General features: G+C 39.2%; 1 protein-coding gene across 2 annotated transcripts in view; it reads left to right on the top strand.

Moving 5' to 3' along the window:
* Amph (amphiphysin) overlaps nt 1-23,263 on the top strand; it is a 212,972-nt gene that overhangs the window by 84,265 nt on the left and 105,444 nt on the right. For both annotated transcript variants that reach the window (XM_052729190.1, XM_052729191.1), the window contains exon 2: nt 9,615-9,695. In XM_052729190.1, the coding sequence (XP_052585150.1) occupies nt 9,615-9,695 (81 nt within the window). The remainder of the gene's footprint in view (nt 1-9,614; nt 9,696-23,263) is intronic.

The following is a 23,263-nucleotide window of genomic DNA, read 5'->3' as shown; positions in this document are numbered from 1 at the left end:
TGATTTCTAAATAGTGCAAACTTTTAACTGCACAAACCTTCTAGCAGGATGAGAGGAAAGGGGAATTCTTCGCTGAAAGTATGGTCTGAGGCAAAGATTTTAGGGTGTAAGGAGCTCACAAATGTGTCATTGCAAGCAGGGTTCTTTGGTTCTGTCTGCCAGGACAGGTGGGTCAGGTGTAATGAGAAGGCTCTGCCTGTGAGCATCCTGGTGTCCCAAGAATAAGAGGCTTGGTGAGCCAAAGCCTTGCATCATGCTCCTGGGAGATTACAGCTTTGTAATCTAGTAAAAACCAGATTGCCCTAGTGGGATGGGTTTTGTCTTGATTTGATAGCACATATGAATGACGTAAAGTTGTCTTTAGTCTTTCTCCAGGACCACTTTCCGCTGCACTCATAGGTTACCCTTTGTGTCCTGATCTATAATGTTGGCATGAGGAAGCGATGTCTTCCTGGGCCTGTGTCTTCCTTAGTGTTTCTGCTGCTGCTGTGATAAAGTACCATGAGCAAAAGCACCTTGGGGAGGGAAGGGTTCATCTTCAACTCACAGTTTCACATCACAGTCAGTCACTGAGGGGAGTCAGAGCAGTAACCTGGTGGCTGAAGCTGTTGCAGAGGCCACGGAGGGGTGCTACTTACTGACTTGCTCCCAATGGCTTGTTCAGCCTGCTTTCTTACAGCACTTAGGACCATCTCCACAGGGGTGGCACCACCCACAATGAGCTGGAATCTTTCACATTAATCTTCAGTCAAGAAAATGCTTGCCCACAGGCCAACCCAGTAGAGGCATTTTCTCAATTGTGGTTCTTTATTCCAAAATGACTCTAGTTTGTGTCAAGTTAACATAAAACCAACCAGCAAATCCTGTTACTAACAGAGGCTAATTGGAAGTTATCTCCAAGTCAGAATGAAGACAATATATTTTTTGTTTAACTTGCTTCCCTTCCCATAGTATATCTGGGCTGAAATAATAATCTATTTGGATGGAGCTGATATGAAATGACTTCCATTTAAGAAGAGTATGGATTAAACATTGTTATATGAGCATTCTGGATGTGGATGGAATATAAAGCAGAAGGAAAATATTGAATTGCCAGTGGAAGTTTGACTAGTAGCCTATGTTTCCTTCTCTGCTGAAGCCTTCAGAGTGTTAGTGCCTAGTGGTTAGGAGCTGATTCTGTCATTAAACTGTCTATTTTGAATCTAGGCTATTACACATTAGTTGCATGGCTCTCAATTCCTCAGTGTTTCCAGTATCCACAGAGCTGTAATACACTCAAATGGCCTTATCAATAAAAGAGGACAATCCTAGTAACCCAACTCACTAGACTATGGGGAGGATTAAGTGACTTCAAACTAAGACATTCAGAACTCTTATACAGTTAAGGTTTCCATATATGATAAACTAATACATTAGAGCAGTGAAGTCAATGTTTTTCACAAGAGGAAGTCATTTTCACAAGAGGAAGATAGCAAGAACATGTTCTCCCTTTTCCAGAGGCTCCTTCCATCTGTTTCCTACTCACAGAATGAGCAGTCCTCTCTCACCCCAGACAACTTGCTGCTTACAGCTGATGCCTTCGAAAGGCTTATCTGGACTTTTTGTCCTACCTTCCCTCAAACTTGTGAAGCAGGTCAGGGTTTTCATATGGATGATCTGTCTGGGTGAGGAAGGTAACTGACACCATAGAACTGACCCAGTGAATCTGTAAGATGCAACCAGGCACAGAGCTCCTCTATGTCGCATTGCCAAGTGTGGAACCATCATGGATTTCAGGGCTGGATATGTTCTTTTTACCAGAAGCTTTGCTACAGAGAACATTGCAACAAGTCAGCAGACATAAGACATCTCTGGGACATCTGGCTAATGGTACGTGGAAGAATTGTTTCCCTTGATGAAATAACGTGAAGGTTAATTTAGGGCCATTGAGTTATCCTGTATAGACTTGACACATGACAGTGCTGTGACTTTGAAGAGGCCTGCTAATCAAGGAAGATGTGGTGCTTCTCTCAGCCTCAGGAGATGATCAGCAAACTTTCACTGTAGACTGTTATACATTGCACCCTTGCATTGATGCTTGGAAGTATCAAGTTTCATGGAAAAGTAGTTCTGAGAAAAAAAAGACTCAGCCAGGGCTGTGGTGGTTTGAATGAGATGCCCCCATGGGCTTAGGCATCCAAATTCCTGGTCCTATCCATGGCTGTTTGGGGAGGTCTAGGAGGTGCAAGGCACTAGGGTCACATTCAAAGCATAGAACCTCATTCCACTTCTAGGTTGTTTTCTGCACCTCCAGTTCGTGGCTGAAGGTGTGATCTCTCCGCTTCCTGCTCCGGCCACTGTTACTGCCTGCTGCCATACATGCCTCCTCCCCACCATGATGGACTCTTATCTGTCTGGCACTGTAAGCCGAAATAAACTCTTCCTTCTAAGTCGTTTTTGGTCATGGTATTTTATTACAGCAACAGAAAAGTAACTGAGATACAGGAAGAGGATTGGCTTAAAATCCAGGCATCTTTTCAAGATCAGTATCAAGCTATTCTTTTCCACTAAGGTATTTTCCTTTCCTCTGTTATGTCACGGAACTAGATATTCTAAACTTCAAAGGACTCAGGATAGACAAGAGCAAAATTCTGAATTTGATACCTGATTAGAAAGCCATGGTTGGAAAGCTACATTGGCTGGTGCTTACCCTGGCTACATATGATTTCTACGACTTCCAGTCACTTGCCTCTGTTTCCTTTTAGGCCCCTGAGTTTCTCTCTTCTCTATTTCTCATTTTCTTTTGCTTTGTGAGTATTAGCCTACTCATGCTAGACTTGTAAGTTCTATTACATATTTTTCTCAGACGTTTAAATCTGAAGGTTACTAAAGTGAGACAGGATGCTGAGAACATTCCTTGTCTTAACTGTTCCCAAAGGTGTCTCCCAGAATTATTAGGAAGGGTCATACCAGGCAGAGGAGTTTTGATGATGTGGTGATTACCATACCATTGAACTCCACCTGAGCAAAGAATGGATGCTGTGATTGTACAAAACTATTCTCCCTAAGAAAATGAGCCTGAAGACATATGGGGACCTTCGAGGGAACATGAACCATACTAAAGATGTATTTTCAGTGATCTTTCTCACTCTTCTCTGGGTAAAGATCACAAGGATTGATTTAAATACTTGAAAGAAGTTGGAGGACCATTGTACTCCAACTGTATTCTACTGTCCAGGTCCCAAAATATGTCTAGAAAGTGATAAAAGGAACAGCACTCTGAACTTTGACAAACAGCACAGCATGTGCCCAGCAGTAAGATTGGAGAAGCGGCGAGGATGCACTTACCTTTGTACATTGTACTATTTGAGTGAGCACTTCCATGCATTATAAGTGAGGAAATGGCTGATGCAGCTATGGATAGAATAATTAGTGAGTCATCTGTCTGTAGGGCAATGTGGGAAGCCTATTACTCCATTACTCTGTGTCCTGTGCTGAACAGGCATTGGCTATCTCAACAGTAGACAATGTTGACATAAAACTATGCACTTTTTTTTGGTGAAGATTCAAAGTGCAAAGAGAAGGTATGTCATTATTCAAAGAAAATAGTGTAATTGTGTAGTTTCTCCCATTGACATTTAGAGTCTACTGAAAAGGAAGCATGAGTCACCAGGATAGGAAGTTTGTCTAGTCATCACCCTCATCCACTGTACACATTTCTCTAAGGTGTCAAAGGGGTTAATTCTTCCAAGTTCTTTTAAGAATACATAGTTCTGGTCATAGTATCAAGCCAGGTACAAACACATGTACTTGACTTCCCCCCACGGCCTTCCTTTTGAACTTCTTTGCAGTCTGCATCGTTTGCCCTTATCAACTTCTCCACTTCTGAATCACAAGACTGGTGTTGCTGCTTGGGGGTCAGACATCAGCATAACTGAACCTTGCTTTGATTTTTTGATCTTTTCCTTTAATTAGCAGAAGCCATTTCCATGGTAAAAGGAAGAGTGTGACTTTTTTTCTCTCTGATTTCAAATGCCATGTTGTTTTTTTTTCTCTGTGAGCTGCCAACTTACTGCCCCATTTCTAATTTAAAATATTAAACAGAGCTGCTATTCCCCAACCACAGCTACAGCCAGTAGTGAATTTGCCTTCCACTTTGGGAATATAAAACTTGATTAGAATTTTGCTTTATGCTATGAAGAAAGCATTTATACCAGGGTTCTAAATCCTTGGGTAATGTGTTTGGCCACTTTAGGCAGGAATAATGTCTCTAGTAAAGAACACAGGAACCCTGCCATTGGGACAATGCTTGCAGCTCAGTCCCAGGAAATCACTGCTGGAGAGGACCTGGAAAGAAGGCTTACCATGAGACACTCTAACTTGTCATGTTCTTGCTCTGCCTCTCCATTTGACGTTTTATTTCTTCTTTTAAAATTGGAACTTCTGGGCTCAGTGAGCCAGGGAGAAGGAGCGCAGTCTTGGGGGAATGATGCAGGATCTCACTGAAAGAAAGTACATGCTCAACTTTGCAGCTGTTATTTGCCATTTCAAAAACAAAAGCAAAGATTAATAATTAAAATTCTATGTTTCAAATAGTAAAGTGTCAATAGGGATGAAATTAAAGTTCTAAATGCAAATGTTCTTGTATAACCAGGACCAACAGCCCAAGGATAGTATCAACTACAATGAGTTTAGGCCCTTCCACAAAAATCACTAATTAAGAAAGTGCCTGTAACAGAGTTACTATAGGCCAATCTTCTGGACACATCTTCTAAATTAAAATTCTCTCTTCCCAAATATGTCTAGGTTTGTATCAAGTTGACAAAAACCAATCAGGACAGACACAGAACTAAACTGTAACTCAAACTACATAATGAAAATTTGCTATTCCTGTATTTTTCTTGATTGTCTTAGTGACACATTACCATTGAGAAGTTTGTGGAGAACATGGTCTATTAAGAAGACCTGATCTTTGGAAGATAAGCCAAATATAACATGAAAATGAAATCCAGTGGATGAACACTCTAAGAGCAAGGGTCAACAGCATGAGAGTTCTCTCTTAAATAAAAACCTACCCCTACAATGACTGGCTTTGTGCCTTCTCATTGTTCAGTCTCCTCACATACAAACTTGTCATTAAGATTAAATTAATTAACCCATTTAAGTCTTTGGAAAAGAGCCCGAAACACAGTAAAGCTCAATCAAATGATTAGTTATTATGGAAATAACCAGAAGCCCATAGTGCACTTTTGTTACTATGGTAAGTGGGAAAGAGTTAATGGTCATAATCCCACTGGAACTAGGAAAGCATCATGGAAGATTTAGGAAGCTTAATGATTATAAGATAGGAGAGAGAATTTTGTAGATTGAAGGTGCTCGAAAGTGTCAATGTGGGAATGAAGTATTGATTAAAGAAACTTTGGAGATATAAAATTACAGATAGATCTTAAATTATATATGGCACATGACTCTAACCCTAACCTAGAAGTTATCTTCAATTGATAACTACCTGCAAATGAACATTTAGTTTTCTACAAGGGACTCTCACTGAGGAAAAAAAATACTCATAAGGCTTGACAACATGTCCAGCAGTAGATGGCCAGTGAAAATAAACTCAACAGCATCTTTGGAGGCTCCTTGCCTCATAATGTTGTATCAGGGCTTTAGATTTTTTATTTTTAGTAATAATGTATATATATATATATATATATATATATATATATATATATATATATATATCCCTTCATGCAATTTATGAATATATTAGGGCTTCCAGTTTTGTTTTAATGAGATTCCTGAGTGTGCAAATGAGTGGGTCTCTGCATCTATATCTGTTTCTTGTGCCTTTTCTTGGGTTCTTTTACTTCTATATGTTTGTATTGTCCTATTCTGATATGTTAGAAGCCAGCTTGTTTTTTAATGAGAGACAGAAAGGGGGTATATCTGGATGGAAGAAGGAAGAAGGAGGGAACTGGGAGCAACAGAGCCAGGAGAAACCTCTCTCTAGATATACTATATGAGAAAAAATCTATTTTCAATAAAAGAAAAACATTATAGATGGCAAATGTGTTTCTGTTTGTGCCCAAATTATAAATTTACTAACTGTTCTAAGGTCACACATAGATTCATAGATCCCAATGTGGTAGTAAGTCAGGATTTCTGAGTCATTGCAACATGGCATCCTGTTGAACATTCCTTCTTCTGTCCACAATGTCAGGGGGCATTGCATCTTTGCCACCCATCACAAGAAACTCGGATTTGGTTCATGATGAATTAGGGATCTATAATGGGGGATCTACAGAGAGGCATTAAAAGAAAGGCAAATAATTGAACACCTGCTATGGAGACCACTTCTTGGGAGCACATTAAATCTGAAAGTTTGGCATTGATATTTCAGGATTGGTATTCTAAGTCTCCATTTTACAATGTCAAAGCCTTGGGGTGATACTATCTTTGTGGGAAAGGCACCATAGGGAATGGGATATGCTACTTACAAAGGAAGTGATTTTGCACAGGCGTCATTTTCTGTAAGTCTCAGTCTACTCGTCTCCAGCTCAAGGATGAATAGGCTGTTTCCAGGGTCAATTGAAATAGAATGCACCAGGTCCCAATGTGACCATTAGAGTGAAAATGTTCCTGGTAAAGGTTAGCTTCCCTGCCACCACTCCTTTCCTCACTCTCCTCTGTGGATGCTGCTACTAAAGGTAGCCAGCACTAAGACACAGGACCACTGCAACTCAGAGTTCTGGGTGCTCTGGTATTCTCAATGACACTGTCAAGTTGAAAGCACTTTTTACATGTAGGAGCTGTTTCATGTTTGTTTTCTGATCTCATCTCATTTATATCATATTATTCTTAAAACACGAAACACAAAGAGCCATGATTTGAAATTTCAGTGAAGAGCTTCAAGTAGGAGTCCATCCATGATCTTCCCACTATTGTGGTCGTGTAGCTCATAAGACATATGTTTTTTAGAGCCCAGAGGCCTTAATATATTTTGTCCATGAAAAGAAGAGTATTAGATTTGATATTTGATATTTGAGAAGGAAAAGACCATACTGGTGGTGACAGAAATACTAGACTGCAGAAAGATGATCTTCCTAAAAGTTTCCAGGAGGCCACTTACCTAGCTATGTGGTCCTAGTTCATCCAATGTCATATGGATAAAATAGGTGCCACATAAGATTGTCTTGAGTATGGGGTCCTGTTTTCCAGGTAGCCTCCCTGGTGATGTGAGTAGCAGTCCAATCATCCTTGTTCCACATCTAGTATCCTCCTATGAGTGAGTACATACCATGTTTGTCTTTCTGAGTCTGGGTTACCTCACTCAGAATGATTTTTTCTAGATCCATCCATTTGCCTGCAAACCTCATGATGTCATTGTTTTTCTCTGCTGAGTAGTACTCCATTGTGTATATGTACCACATTTTGTTTATCCATTCTTCAGTTGAAGGGCATCTAGGTTGTTTCCATGTTCTGGCTATTACAAACAATGCTGATATGAACATAGCTGAACAAGTGCTCTTGTGGTATGATTGAGCATTCCTTGGGTATATGCCCAAGAGTGGTATAGCTGGATCTTGGGGGAGATTGATTCCCAATTTTCTAAGAAAGCACCATATTGATTTCCAAAGTGGTTGTACAGGCTTGCATTCCCACCAGCAGTGGAGGAGAGTTCCCCTAGCTCCACATCCTCTCCAGCATAAGGTAGTAAGGGTCAATTACCTTCTGCAATTTCAGGTTCATAGAGGTGTGTAATACATATTTTTAGTGTTCTTTTCTTTCTTTTATTTATTTTTTTTTGGTTTTACAAGACAGGGTTTCTCTGTGTAGCTTTGCGCCTCTCCTGGAACTCACTTGGTAGCCCAGGCTGGCCTCGAACTCACAGAGATCCATCCGCCTGGCTCTGCCTCCCGAGTGCTGGGATTAAAGGCGTGTGCCACCACCGCCCGGCATTAGTGTTCTTTTCTTATGCTCAGGACAGAAGTACCTATTCACTGCTCTAGCAGGTTGTAGAACTGAGAATGTGACAACTCCTCTTGCTCAGAAGGGACTAGTAGCATCCATCCCTTGCCTGCGTGGTGCTGCTGCCAACATCTGAGGAGTTAACTGAACCTAGCAAGCCCTACCATACAGAGTTGGGTCTACGGACTTTTAGAGCTAGGGGAAAGTTGTGTGGTATGTGCTAGCTGCCTTCCCTAGTCACCTTTAGGTATGTGCATGTCTGTACATGTGCCTGTGTGTGTGTGTGTGTGTGTGTGTGTGTGTGTGTGTGTGTGTGTGTGTGTAGCCATGGATAATTTGGTAGAATTTTCTCTAAAACATTTTTTTTAATGGCGAGACAAAAATGAGTAAAGCAGCTGTAAAGCCAAAATCTTCTGTCTAAAAACCACGAAATTTAGAAAGAAAACACAAGGGAAGTTGACAGCCTGGGGATTCCTTGGTTATTCAAGTTTGCTTCTATTGCAAGTGTGACTTCTGTTGCTTTTCTTTGTCTCTGAAACAATAATAACAAACACAGTAGTAAGACTCTTAACTGAAGCTGAGCTCCTTACAGTCATTGATTCTGCATGTTTTGATGAATGTGGATCTCCGTAGTAGAGGTTTTTAGTGACGTTTGATAGTGTCACAGGCAGTCACAAGGTGAATTTCTAGATAGCAATGCTCATAGAGTTTCCATGTTCTTGAACAAGTCAGTGTTCAAAAACCTGAGATCTAAGGACAGTGAACATCAAATAGTGAGCTCCACCGAGGCACTTGGGCTCTGTCTGTTTCATCCTCCTGCGGCTTCCTATTTGTCCTTAAGAAACGTTTTCCTTGGCAGGTTGTCCTGTGTTCCAGACACATTATTTCTTCCTGTGAATTTGCTTAGACCCCTTCATTGCCTGGAATGAACTCTGCCACATTCCTGTCAGTTGGAATTCCTAACAAAAGGTTAAAAACGATCTTTACAGAGTATTCTCTGAAGCCCTCAGCTCCAAAGGATATTGTTACAATACTCTATAACATCCTTGTATTGCTTATAATACATTGTCTCTGCTTTGTTTTTGTTAACCTACCTCACGTATTCTACCAGAATATCAGATGTTTTTAGGATAAATGCTGCAACCTGATTAGCATGGGGTTGTACAATAATTGTATACCCATGACCACTTTGAATGTTTATTGAATTGAGGGGGATATTAGAACAGGGTCAGGAGAGTTGAATGCCATTCCTAGAATGCACACTTCAGTCATATAGCTTTGCTTCATTAACACATAGCTGGGCACCCATTATGCATCATGCATTTTGCCGGCTTCTGGGGACAAAATGACAAGGAGAGCTTAACTTCAGCCTTAAAGTTATGCATAGACTTCTAGAGGAATTCATTCATATGTAAGCAAACAAATGCAATGGTGCATGGCCTTGCTCAAAATCACACAGCCTGTGGGTGATGGATCTGTGATTAAATTTCAAGTCTATTCAGCTCCAAAGTCACCAAGCACAACACTTCCAGAGCAGAAAATCTAGCAGTGTTGAGGGTGGAGTCTGTTCAGATCCCTTAGAGAATGGCAGTAGTTCCTATTGAACAAGCATGTCATCCTACTCTAGAAACACCATTAAATCAAATCATTTTGTTTCATTCACAAACTAGGTCCTCCAGAAGCTGGGAAAAGCTGATGAAACGAAAGATGAGCAGTTTGAAGAATATGTCCAGAACTTCAAACGGCAAGAGGTGAGTCCTACTCTTAAGTTTCTGCAGCAGGAAGAACTGTTTGTGTCTTCATGTTTAGTATGGTTTGGATCACTCCCAAAGCTCATGTGTTGGAAGTTAATCCCCACCATGAAGTCTTAAGGTCCCAATTTAATCTACTATGACGTTTAGAGGCAAGGCCTTTCAGAAGTGGTTAGGATTAGGAAAAAGCATTCTGGTTGGCTTTATAGGAAGAGGGAGAGAGACCAGAGATACATGTGTTCTGATTCTTGCCATGCGACTCTGAGCTGCCTCAGGTCTCTGCCAGTAAGCCTGTCATTACCACATCTACCAGAGAATTACAAGTTAAAATACATCTCAGGTCTTTATACTGTACTTAGTCTGTGATTCTGGGTTGCTGGCAATAGAAAGTGGACTAACACAGCTTGAGGATGATACTCAATATTTCTATATTTTGTGGAAGCTAAGAGAAGAGGCAGGGGTTACTGAGAGCAAGTTTGGAGTATAGCTTCAGGATATTGTGTTTTTCTACTCTGGGCCTAATGAATGAAATGACTAAGCTAATGGAAAGATGGTGTTTTGGTATTCCACAGAATCCTAGAAAGGTATTACAGATGTCAATCAAATGATTCCAGTTAGTTTGTGCTCTAAGACCATGCATTCTTGGGCTGGGGAGATGGCTCAATCAGCTAAGTGCTTACCTCACAAACAAGAGGATGGGAGTCTTATTTTTATCACACATATAAAAATGCATGATGGTGCACACGTATAATCCCAGGGTGAGGGAGACAGGGACATGAGAATCCCTGGGGTTTGTTGTCTGCCCAGTCTATGGTGAGCTTTAGGTCAAAGGGAGACCTGTCTCAGAGGGCACGATGGTATTTCTGAGGATGATACCTTAGATTGTCCTTCTGCCTGCACACACACACACACAGGTATACCCGACCCTTCCCAAACATCAAGAAAAGGTCATGCATTTTTGACAGACATTACGTCTTTCCAAAAGGTTAAAACCTATTCCTAGTGGGTAAAATAGAACCTAACTCTTCATGCCTAAAGCATACATAGACATGCATTACATTCATGAATACATGACATATCTATGCTACTAAAATTTCATAGAGTGTGTAATTAAAGAAACAGTGTCTAGTAAGACTCTTCATAGGAAATAATGTAAAAAGTAAGGTCGATAACAGTGTGTAATATTTGTTCCTTTAGTGGACATTTGTTGTTTAACAGACACATGAGTAAATAAATAAACTACTTTTTAAATGGCCTGTTCTACTCCATAAGGCTTGAATAATTGGCTTAAATATCATTCTCATAGTAGAGAGGAGATGGGAAGAAGATGAAGCCAATAGACAATGGAAAATTGGCTTGTACATGGGGCCAATGTCGAGATGAGGCTGTCTGTAGAGCAACTGTGTCCACAGGCAATCTTAAACCAAGGAGTGATAATCAATAATGGAAGATCATTGCAAGTTATTTGGTCAGCTTTGTCCTATATAAAGATCCCTGGTCCTAGAGGTTCTTTATTCCCAGTTACATGAGGGTTTGTATTGTTTCTCTTCTACATGAGACACACTCTTTCTTTTACTTGCTAAGACAGGTTATAAAACTCAACAGCCATAGAGCCATGCAGACTACTCTTCATTAAAGTATATTCTTGAATGTTGGCAATTATATTCTGGAACTAAGTATTTGTGGGTGCAGATAGGAACTCAACTTATATAAACCATGAGGATCTTGTTCTATTTAAGAAGTAAAAAAGAGGAGGAAGTTGGAGAACATATAAGTCAGGGTTTTCTAAAGGAAGAGAACTAATAGAAGAGGAGATTTGTTAGATGGGCTCACAGGATACAGTCTGGGTGGTCTAACAATGCCTGTCTCACATTGGAGAGGTTGGGAATCTAGCAGTTGTTCAGTCTGGCAGGCTGGTGTCTCACCAGTCCCAATATGACACAGAAGACCTGGACTCTTCCAGGTCTGAGAATATTGGTCAGAGAGCTGATGGTCTTTAGTATAGATCCCAAAGAAGTGTGCTTTCATATCTCTGAAGAACTGTCCCAGCACAGGGATAGATGACCATGACCGTGAAAGGACAAGCAGGAAAAAACAAAGCTTCCTTTTTCCATGTCCTTCAACCTGGGCTGCCACCATATTATATGACCCATGTTTAGGGTGAGTCTTCCTGCTTCAAATTATTTGATCAAGAAAATCCCTCACAGGAATGCCCAACAGACAGTGTTTCAGTTGATTCCAGATGCAGTCAAGTTGACAACCAAGATTAGTTATCATAGAGAAGAACAGAAGTAGTAGGAAAAAAGGTATCTTCACACATTCCTGACTATTACCATGAACTGGGATTAATAAACATAAAAAAGAGATTCTAACAGATATGGTAGGTATGGGCCTACTGGATAAATTGTGCCTGTTGTGTCCCAGGACAGCAGATTCTATGTATCAACATCTGTTTTTCCTTTGCACCATTCTCCCACGTCTCCTGAGCTTGGACTGCACTCCACAAGGAAAGCAGTCAATCCTCCTGCTGTTACTCTTCCAGACTACCCTCTGTCTGCTTTTGGAGACTGGATTTAGATTGAAGAAGTGACTCTATCTTAGAGCTTTCCCTTCTTGAGGACTAAACTCAATCTTCTTGTCTAGTGACTCACTGTGGATCCAATTAGCTGTTTGCATTGGATTTTCTGTCTATCACTTTTGTGGCATTTTTAAGTTTCCCAGAATCCTAGCTGGGAAACTGTCCTGGACTATCATGCATTCATGTCTAAGTGGCACTCTGCATTTTCCAACTATTAAAATTGTCCATCTTGTGGACTTTTTTGTCTTTAAACTGAACCAGGTCAGAAATGTTTTTTGGTTGTTTTTTCCTGTCTAAGGTACTAGAGAAAAGTGTACTTTGTTACATTACCAGTTACATCAGATAAATGGTCCGTGCCCTTGAAGAAAAGTCTGCGGTGTCTTCAGGGTGTTCCACCTCCATTCTTTTTTGTTTGTTTGTTTTTGTCTTTGTTTTTGATTTTCAAAACAGGGTTTCTCTGTGCGACCCTGGCTGTCCTGGGACTCACTGTAGTCCAGGCTAGCCTTGAACTCTGAGATCTGCTTGCCTCTTCCTCCCGAGTGCTGAGCTTAAAGGCATGTGCCACCACTGCCCTGTTTTAGTGCAATTCTTGTCACTGAATACACTTTAAAATGTGGTGGGCAACTGGCTGACAATCACCCTTGAAGGCTTGTACATTGGCTCTCTTGAGAATAATTACAGATTGAAAAATCTGGTTAAAACTCAAAAAGTTGGCCGGGCGGTGGTGGCGCACGCCTTTAATCCCAGCACTCGGGAGGCAGAGCCAGGCGAATCTCTGTGAGTTCGAGGCCAGCCTGGGCTACCAAGTGAGTCCCAGGAAAGGCACAAAGCTACACAGAGAAACCCTGTCTCGAAAAACCAAAAAAAAAAAAAAAAAAAAAAAACCCTCAAAAAGTTGGTAAAATGGGAAGAAGGAATTTACTTTGTAGCAACGAAGCATGGAGGCTCGACAGGGGACATTTAGTTTCTTAAGTCTTTGAGAATCCCATTTGGTTTCATTTTGAAAATATTTTTACACCAAAACATATTATATTTCTACATATTTGTCTTAAAGTTTCCCATTGGAATCAGAAAAGCTTGGTTTACAGTCTTTATCACAGAATGGAGGCAGAGGGTGCCTGTGTGTTAGAGGCAGAGAACACAGAAGGACAAGAGAGAGGGGTAAAGAGAGGGGGTTAATTATTTTCTTTTCTTTTTTTTTTTTTTTTTTTTTTTTTTGGTTTTTCGAGACAGGGTTTCTCTGTGTAGCTGTGCGCCTTTCCTGGAACTCGCTTTGGAGACCAGGCTGGCCTCGAACTCACAGAGATCCGCCTGCCTCTGCCTCCCGAGTGCTGGGATTAAAGGCGTGCGCCACCACCGCCCGGCTTATTTTCTTTTTATAAAAAGAAGTTTATTTATTTTTATTTTATGTGCACTGGTGTTTTGCCTGCATATATGTCTGTATGAGGGTGTCAGATCTTGGAGTTACAGACAGTTGTGAGCTGCCATGTGTGTACTGGGAATTGAAACCAGGTCCTTTGGAAGAGCAGCCAGTGCTCTTAACCATTGAGCCATCTGTCCAGCCCCATAATTATTTTCAACCGAAAAAATGCTCCACATTAAGAACCATAGTTGAGGACTGAAGAAATTTTGCTTTAAAGAGAACAAGATCCTTTTTACCTTTAAAATGTATTGGTAATAGCAATGGTCAATCTTAATTGTTAACTTGATTGGATTGGTAAACACCTAGATTAGGAGAGCAAACCTGTTTGTGAGGCTATTTCTTAAGAGATTAAGCAGAAGGGAAGCCTCCTGAATGGAGTGATACTGGAAAATAGACAGGGGGCCTAGAGTGAATAAAGAGAGAAGTAAGCCTTTATTTAACGTTCTGTCACTCTTCTCTGTTTTCTGGTCTCCATGAAGTGAGCAACTTTGTTTCTCTGCCTGCTTCTGCTTTGCCATTCTGCCTCACCATGGCCTAGAAATGCTAGAGCCAGGCACCATGTACTGAAACCATTGACACAGTGAGCCTAAATCCTTGTTTAATTTCTTTTTCCTCTCAAGCATTATCACAGTGGTTAAAAAAAAAAGAAAAAAGAAAATCTGACCAAAAGAGTGACCAGTTTACATCTGATGCATGTGCTGGAAAAGGTGTGGTGTTCCTGAACAAATATTAACATAATAATAATGACCCACCAAGACAACAGTTACCTCTACAAAGTCTAGTATTCTTAATGTTGTAGCATGGTGACTTGTTATCCAAAGACAGAATCTCAGAGGAATGTCTGTCTAAACTAGACAACCGAGAGTTTGCGCTTTTTCAACAAATATGTGTTTTTCAATCACTAATGATGTGTTTGACAGTCTACAATGAACTGAATTTTTATTTGTATACAACAGTCATGTGACAATAAATGTTTTAAAATTGTATTTTGTAAAATAAGCATCCTCTTAGATGCTGGCATGTGCCCTGCTAGTCTTTGTTGGAATAAAGGTTGCATGAGGTCTGTCCTTTGTCCCTGGTTTGGAGCTTAGATTTAATTTATTCCAGCCCCACATTTTTTTGCTTTAATCTCATCTCTTTTTCTGAAAGATGATTTGTTTGAGACAGACTCCCTGAAAGATCTGTATGCATGACCGCATTGGTCTGTTGGACTCCAGGTACAGTTTTTGTGGCCCAGATTCCAAACTGCTTAATTAGGCTAAAGAGGAATGGAGAAACGAGGGTAGAAGAGCAAATGGAACCAGTGACCTCTAAGAAGAATTTGGAATTTTCCATGATGAGAGCTAATCCAGCAGGAAGCAACACAATCTCACGTTAATCCTCCCTCTCCAGAGGTTGTTTCCCCTTTCCTGACTTTTCTCTTTTATTAGCGTTTCTGACAAGTAGCAAAATTAATTTGTGTGAGTACCAATTATTTTCAGCTCACCTGGCTGCCTGCTGGTGGACCCCTTACTAAGTGGAGAAAAATCCTTGGTGGGAGGAGGGACCATGCCTTTTTTTTTCCTGCCTAATAAACTCACCCTTCCTGCTAATAAGCTCACTTTTGGCAAGTTCGCTAGGATAACAAAGGAACTGGTGGGCTGGCTGGACCCACGTCAGCACCTATCAGGATCACATCTTGGTGATAGCTGATGTGAGCACACTTACCCAGGTCAGATCCAACAGAGGTGTTTCAAACCCTGAAGAGAGAACTCTGATTCACTATCTACATTGCCTCTGTGAAGGGCCACAGCAGGGGTGGTTCCTGCTTCCTTTTCAGACACTCTTCAGGGTGCCTGCTTTTGGTGCAAATGCTTAGGACCAGATGTGTTTCAGATCTTGGGGACTCATAAATGTGGGAATATCTGTATAGATTTTACTTGTTGAAAATCATTTATCTGAAATTCCAAAATCTGAAATACTTCTAAATTCAAACTTTATAAAGGTTTCCATTTCAGAGTCTTTCAGATTTTAAATGTTCTGATTAGAAATGCTCAACCTGTACATACCAAGAAGAAGAAAATATCTTAGGACCTTGCCATCCTTTTCAGCTGAGATTGCATACCCAGAGACTCCAGTTACTAGGCTACTCTGGCAGCTTCTGGCTTCCCTGCTTCCCACTCACCTTTTGACCTCCACAGGACCTGAAGTCTTGCTCTGAATGAACACATGCTTGCTGATACTTGACTGTATTCCTAGAACATGTTTTCAGTTCTGAGATGAAAGAGATGTTTATTATGTGTATCATTGAAGACACTTTTATGATGTATTCAAGAAACTTGGGTGTATATCAATGATTTAATAAAAAATTACCATCATATATAATCAGGTGGTGATGGTGCATGCCTCTAATCCTAGCACTTGGGAGGCAGAAGCAGGCAGATCTCTGGGAATTTGAGGTCAGCCTGGTCTATAAAGCTAGTTCTGGAACAGCGAGAGCTACACAGAGAAACCCTGTCTCACTCCCCCCCCCCAAAAAAAATTAGAAAGTATATTTTAAAGGCACATAAATAAAAAGTTGCCCTCTGTGCTGGCATATGAATTGAAACTTACAATTTTATTAGGGTAAATTGCACTTTTGTTCTGAAATGCTGGAAGTATGTCTAAATAGGTAGGCTTAGCACATACCTTTGGAGGATTTTTCTAACAATAAGCAACCATAATGTATACATGTTTGTGCATTCATTCACCTTTCATTGAATATGAACAATGACTTTTTTTCTGAACTAGCCACTCCCTTGATTAAACAAGAGCCCATCTGGTCTGTTCTGCATAATGATCTGGTTCTAAATCACAGCCTAGTGAATCTCAGTTAGACAACAAATCTCCCTTTCTGGTCATGAAACCCTCTGGAGTTGGAGTAAGTGTCTCATTTGTTGAGTTGTATGCTTACCAGAGCAGTGTCAGTCAGAATTTAGCTTCTTCACAACCACCTGGAAGGCTTTAGCACAGCATAGTTCCCTGGGCTGAATCCCAGCCTTTCAGTTTTCGTAAGTCTGGGGACAGCCTTAAGAGTATGCATTTCTGACATGCTCCTAAGTAACGTCAATGATACTGGTCCAGGGACAGTACATGGAGGACCTATACATTTGCACAACTGATGTATTACTCATACAGTGTTTTCTGCTGCCTTCTCTGGTTAGTCCCTCACCCTTTTAACACTATGGGCAGTGACTAGCTTTAGCATCCTGACATATGGAAAGAGTTTGTTGGTCATGCTTTGGCTGATTTGTTGTATACATAGGATCTAACCAGCAGAAAGGACTTGTCTGTAGATGTATCCAACCTTCTTATTAAATAAGAAACACAGAACCAATGCAAAGAAGAAAGCCAAGAGGTCAGAGCTAAGAGCTAAAACCTTACCCTTCCTCCTGCGGTGGTCCTACCTCTCCGAACCAGAGCTACCCCTGTGTCAAAGTCTTTATATAGAGTTCCTGTCCTGCCTTCTCATTGGTTGTAAACCCAACCACATGACCGCCTCCTCACGGCCTGTCTGTATAGGCCTCCAGGTTTTCCATGATTGGTATTAAGATTAAAGGCATGTGTATCCAATAATGGCTGTATCCCTGAACACACAGAGACTTACCCAGCTCTGCCTACCAAGTGCTGGAATTACAAGCGTACGCTACCACTGCCCTGCTTTCCTATGGCTTGCTAATAGCTCTGACCCCCGGGCAACTTTATTTATTAACATACAAATAACATTTTAATACAAATAAAATATCACCATATTTCCCCTTTTCTATTTTAATAAAAAGGAAAAAAAGAAAAAGCTTATAACTAATATAAGAAAAACTATATACAAAAGGACAATAACTATATACAATATATACAAGTAATAAATACCTAAACAATGTCTAGTCCATTTGTATTTGACAAATTCAGAGAAAATAATTTCATTATCTATCCTATTTTGGTAAGTCCAAAATGTATCCTAATTAATCTTCAGCTATAACTAACTAACCTTCAACTATAACTAACTAATCTTCAACTCCCTCAGAGACCCAAGAAGGAAATAATATTAGCTAACAAAAATAAAAACAGGAAGTGCACATAAGCAACTTCCAAAAAATTTGTGAGTTGACAGAAACAGACAGCTGTCTGGACAGTCACCTGAGGTTTCTCCGAAGTGCTGGGGCATCATCTTCAGCCTATAGGCTTAGCATATCTGACAGACTCATTTGTGAAGTAGGATGTACATAAGGTCAACAGTTCAACCTCACATTGAGTGAGAGTAGTCCATGTACCAGAAACACCTGAATTCCACTAGTGTCATGTCATGATTCAGGATTTTAAATTCTGGAAATTGTTGATGGTTTTTTAATTCAGCTGTCCATTCTTCTTGGCTGTGTATATATGGCTTCATCTCAGCATCCCATTCTTCTCCATATCCCTCTATCAAATGCCAGTCTACTATTGAGAGGCGTGAGCTTAGTTACTCTTCAAGAATAACTGTTTCAGCTGCTGTTCCATTGCACATCAGAAGCCATCGGCCCACTGCCTGTTCAGCTGCCTTCGAAGAAAAGGGCACTGTACCTTTTTCGAATTGCGAAGGCCACTTCAGGGATGGTGCCATATTGTCCTGGCCTCTGAAGATGCCTTTTGATAAAGCCATAACCACACTTGTTTTGGCAAGAATCAGTAATCCTTTGTTTTATGTCCTGTCTGTCCATTTTGTCCTGTTGATTCGAGGATACTTTGTTGTCCAGTGGCTAACTTTTGCCACAATGAAAGTTAACTCCATATGCAGTTTCTTCAATGCCCATATTTTCTCTGAAGTAGATTGGTACTGCCAGGAGCCGACATGTCTCATAGTCATAACAAAAAAAAATTTTTTCTAAGTTATTAAAACATTTTAAATGCCATATTCTGTAGATCTCTGAAGGGTTTGAAGATAACCTGTCTATCTAAAATATATCTACTCAATCTTGAAAACATACCTAATATAACTACAAGTTCTATTATAATATCTAACTACTAACTTTCATTTCTTTATATCTTAATAGTTGGTAATAACATTCAAGGATCAGAAAATTGCATTACATTGTTAGATGAACGGTACAATTAGAAAAATATATATAACATTTTCTAACAATATCAATTTCAATATATATAATTTGTATACAATATAAAACAATCCAATCCAATGTAAAGTATTTACATTTTTCTTTTCTTTCTTTCTTTCTTTTTTTTTTAATAAGAACCTTAAATCTAATCTCCTTTGCTTAGCCTTTTTCCTAACCCTTGACAACAACTTGTAACCAACCCCCCTAATCAATGAAAATTATCCCAGACCCAAAACCCATTAAAAGACCAAAAAAACCAACCGCCCCACACCACCTCTTTGGGAATGTGGGTGTCGTATTCTTGAAATTGCTTCCTGCTGGGTATGGGCGAAGGTGTCTTTATCCTGAAAGAAAAATTTTAGGTTAATTGTCAAATTCTAGGAAAAGTAAATATATCCTTCATTATCCAGTCTGTGTATAATGCCAAAATTCAGGGTTTATCTCAAATCCTTATTCAAGTAGTCTTTGAGACTGGATCATCTCAGCTACCTCTCTCAAAATTGCTCTGAGCACTTTGTAGTTCAAAGCTGATCTGTAGATGATGTTTGTCAGCTTAGTGATGTTATTATTGTCCACGTGGAATTGTTGTTGTTGTGGGGCCCCATCTTCTTCCTGGAGACTTCAGTTGATGTTAGGCCTAACCGTGATTTCCTGCAAAAAACTGATAAGAGACTCGAACACAAAGACTATATATGCGACTTTTTAGAATTAGTTAGTACTCTATATGACCATTTATATCTTAACAAAGTTTAAAATGTATATATATCTATATATATTGATCTTGTAAATTTTGATATAAGATTCATACTTTAAGAAAAGTTTAAAGAATCAGAATAGAATCAAAGAGTTGAGATTCGTAATAGAATAGTCCCTTAATTAATTTGGCTTTTCTCCTGTCCCATAGCAGAAGATGGCTCTTTTCTTCTGGCATGATACAGGGAGTTTGCATTTTCCTTTTAACAACATGCTTGAGTTTAAAGAAGGAGAGAGCCATTCTCCAACTCCAAAGTCAGCTTTAAATTTTAATTGAACTGGGACTATTAGAAGTTAAATAGTGTTAAATCTTTAAAGAAAAGCAGAAACAAACATTTAGGAAGACATAAAATTTTTTTAGATAACATACCCATACGCCATTTCACTCTGTTTCTTAGGATAGATGATTTGTTCCTTTTCTTCAGTTGTCTCATTTGTCCAGTGTTCTTCAAATTCCTTAACCTTCATTCTCCTAAAAGACAAAAACAAAAACCTTTCCCCAAGGTTTTTTGGGGATGTTCCTTTTTGACAAGTTATCTGATTAAATGAAAAGGCAAGTATTACTGGTGTAAGTTAGTTTAAATTGGATGTTTACGATAGTTGATGAACTATCACCTCCTCTAATTAAGAGGTCTCTCTTGTTCAAATCGAACCTTTATCAATTTTGATGGTACCCACAGCTTATCTTCTCCTGTAGAAATAAAAGCATAACCTCGTCCCCAACGTAACACATACCCTGGTTTCCATTCTGAGGTCAGCACATCCTTAAAGTATATAGGTTGATTTAATTCTGTAGTTTTTTCTATTATCCAATGTCTCTCTGCAGCTGTTGTTCCTTTCTCATTGGCATTGAGAAAATTCAAAGTTAATAGAGCATTATGTAGTCTATTTCTGGGGGGTTTTGTTACTCCTTTTTGTTTATTTAGCATATCCTTTAGAGTTCTGTTTGATCTTTCTATAACTGCTTGACCTGTAGGATTATGTGGTATACCTGTAACATGGTTTATATTATAATAAGCAAAAAACTGTTTCATTTTAACAGAGACATATGATGGAGCATTATCAGTTTTGATTTGTGCAGGTATACCCATAATGGCCATAACTTCTAGCAAATGAGTGATTACAGAATCAGCTTTTTCAGAACTCAAAGCAGTTGCCCATTGAAATCCTGAATAAGTATCGATAGTGTGGTGTACATATTTCAGTTTTCCAAATTCTGCAAAGTGAAACACGTCCATCTGCCAGATTTCATTCCTCTGAGTACCCTTTGGGTTACATCCTGCTGGTAATGGTGTTTGATTGTAGAAGGAACAAGTAGGACATTTCTTTATTATTTCTTTGGCTTGTTGCCAGGTTATGGAAAAATCCTTTTTTAAACCTTTACTATTGACATGATGTTTTTTATGAAATTCTGAGGCCTCCAGCACATTTCCTATCAATAATTTATCAATCTCATCATTGCCTTGTGCTAGAGGACCTGGCAGACCAGTATGGGATCGGATGTGAGTTATATATAAAGGATGACTCCTTTTTCTGATTGTATCTTGTAATTGAATAAATAATGAAGTTAATTCTGAAGCATCGTGGATAAATTCTGCAGTCTCAATATGTAATACTACTCTTTCAGCATACTGAGAGTCAGTTACTATATTGAGAGGTTCTGAAAAATCCATTAATACCAACAGAATAGCATACACTTCTAATTTTTGAACTGAATTATAAGGACTTTGAACCACTTTACTTAAATTTTCTGATTTGTAACCTGCCTTTCCTTGTTTGTTGGCATCTGTATAAAATGTACGAACTCCAGATATGGGTTTTTTCCTCACAATTCGAGGCAAGATCCAATCAGCTCTCTTTATAAGATCAATTCTATTGCTTTTGGGATATTTGCTGTTAATTTCTCCCAAAAAATTACTACAAGCTTTTTGCCAAGCTTCATTTTCTATCCATAATTTTTCAATGTCCTCCTTAGTTAAAGGTACGACAATTTCTGCTGGGTCTATTCCTGCTAATTGACGAAGTCTCAATTTTCCTTTCCAAATCAAGTCAGAGATTTTTTCCACATAAGTTTTTAATTTTTTATTTGGTTTATTTGGTAAAAAATATCCATTCCAATATAATATCTTCCCTTTGCATTAATATTCCTGTTGGGGAATGCCTAGAAGGTAAAATAACCAAAATGCAATCCAGCTTTGGATCAATACGATCTACGTGCCCTTCATGTACTTTCTTTTCTACCAAGGCCAATTCTTTCTCAGCTTCAGGTGATAATTCTCTTGGACTATTTAAGTCCTTATCACCTTCTAAGGTTTTAAACAAATTATTCAGTTCATCATTTTTTATCCCAACAATAGTTCTTAGATGAGAAATGTCTCCAAATAATCTTTGAAAGTCATTAAGAGTCTGTAGTCGATCTCTCCTAATTTGCACTTTTTGAGGTCTAATTTTTTGAAGTTCTATTTTATATCCTAAATAATTAATAGAATCTCCTCTTTGTACCTTTTCTAAAGCAATTTGTAATCCCCAGCAAGGCAAAATTTTCTTTACTTTTTCAAACATTCTTTCTAAAGTATCTGCATTTGAATCAGCTAATAAAATGTCACCCATATAATGATAAATTATAGATTTAGGAAATTTTTACGTACCACTTCTAATGGCTGTTTTACAAAATATTGGCACAAAGTTGGGCTATTCAACATTCCCTGTGGGAGAACCCTCCATTGAAATCTTTTAACCGGTTGAGAATTATTATAAGTAGGCACTGTGAAAGCAAATCTTTCTCTGTCTTTTTCTTGTAAGGGTATTGAAAAGAAACAGTCTTTTAAATCAATAACTATGAGAGGCCAGCCTTTTGGTAACAGAGTAGGTAAAGGAATTCCAGATTGTAAAGAGCCCATTGGCTGAATTACTTTGTTAATTGCTCTAAGGTCTGTTACCATTCTCCATTTACCAGATTTTTTTTTTATAACAAATACAGGAGAATTCCAAGGGCTGGTTGATTCTTCAATATGATGAGCATTTAACTGTTCTTCCACCAGCTCTTGTAAAGCCTGGAGTTTCTCTGTTGTTAAAGGCCATTGCTGAACCCATACAGGCTTGTCTGTTGACCATTTTAAAGGTAGAGCTGTTAATGTTTTTGGAAGATTATCAGTTGTTGTGCCCTGTTCTTGTATGACATGGATGGCTGGTGAGCACTCATTAGAATAATATCTTTTAATATTTCTCTCAGAAACACTTGTCTGTAATGCACATGACACCAAGTGCTGAGATAGTGCTCTCAAGGCCTTGAGGTTGCCATGACAGCAGAAGCTGCACATCCTGCTAAAGTAGGATGTACTTGTGCTTGCATTTTAGAGGGAATGAATTGCATGAAGGACTTTATAGATTCTATGGTTTAGAGAGGGAAATTTTAGTTAGCATTAGTACTCTAGATTTAGAGTAAAATGAAGTGTTTGGAGAATCTGATACATTGTAAAACCTTAAAGATGAAAGCATTTTCTCTGCAAGTAGCTGGAGCCCGCTAGAAGGAAGACTTTGAAGATTAAATGCATGCACTAGAAGCAAGAACCGATCACAAATCGTTAATCTAGTTCTTACCTCAAGAAATTAGAAGAAGTGCAAAATAAACCTGAGCAAGCAAGACTAAGAACATAAATCGATGATCCTGAAAATAAGAAAGCAGTGAGAAGATATATGAAACAAAAAG

This window comes from Peromyscus californicus, unplaced genomic scaffold, assembly GCF_007827085.1.
Source record: "Peromyscus californicus insignis strain IS unplaced genomic scaffold, ASM782708v3 Scaffold_8__1_contigs__length_139910024, whole genome shotgun sequence".
Classification (NCBI taxonomy): Eukaryota; Metazoa; Chordata; class Mammalia; order Rodentia; family Cricetidae; genus Peromyscus; species Peromyscus californicus.
The sequence above is the reverse complement of the archived record's forward strand: the minus strand, read 5'-3'. Positions and strand labels throughout refer to the sequence as shown.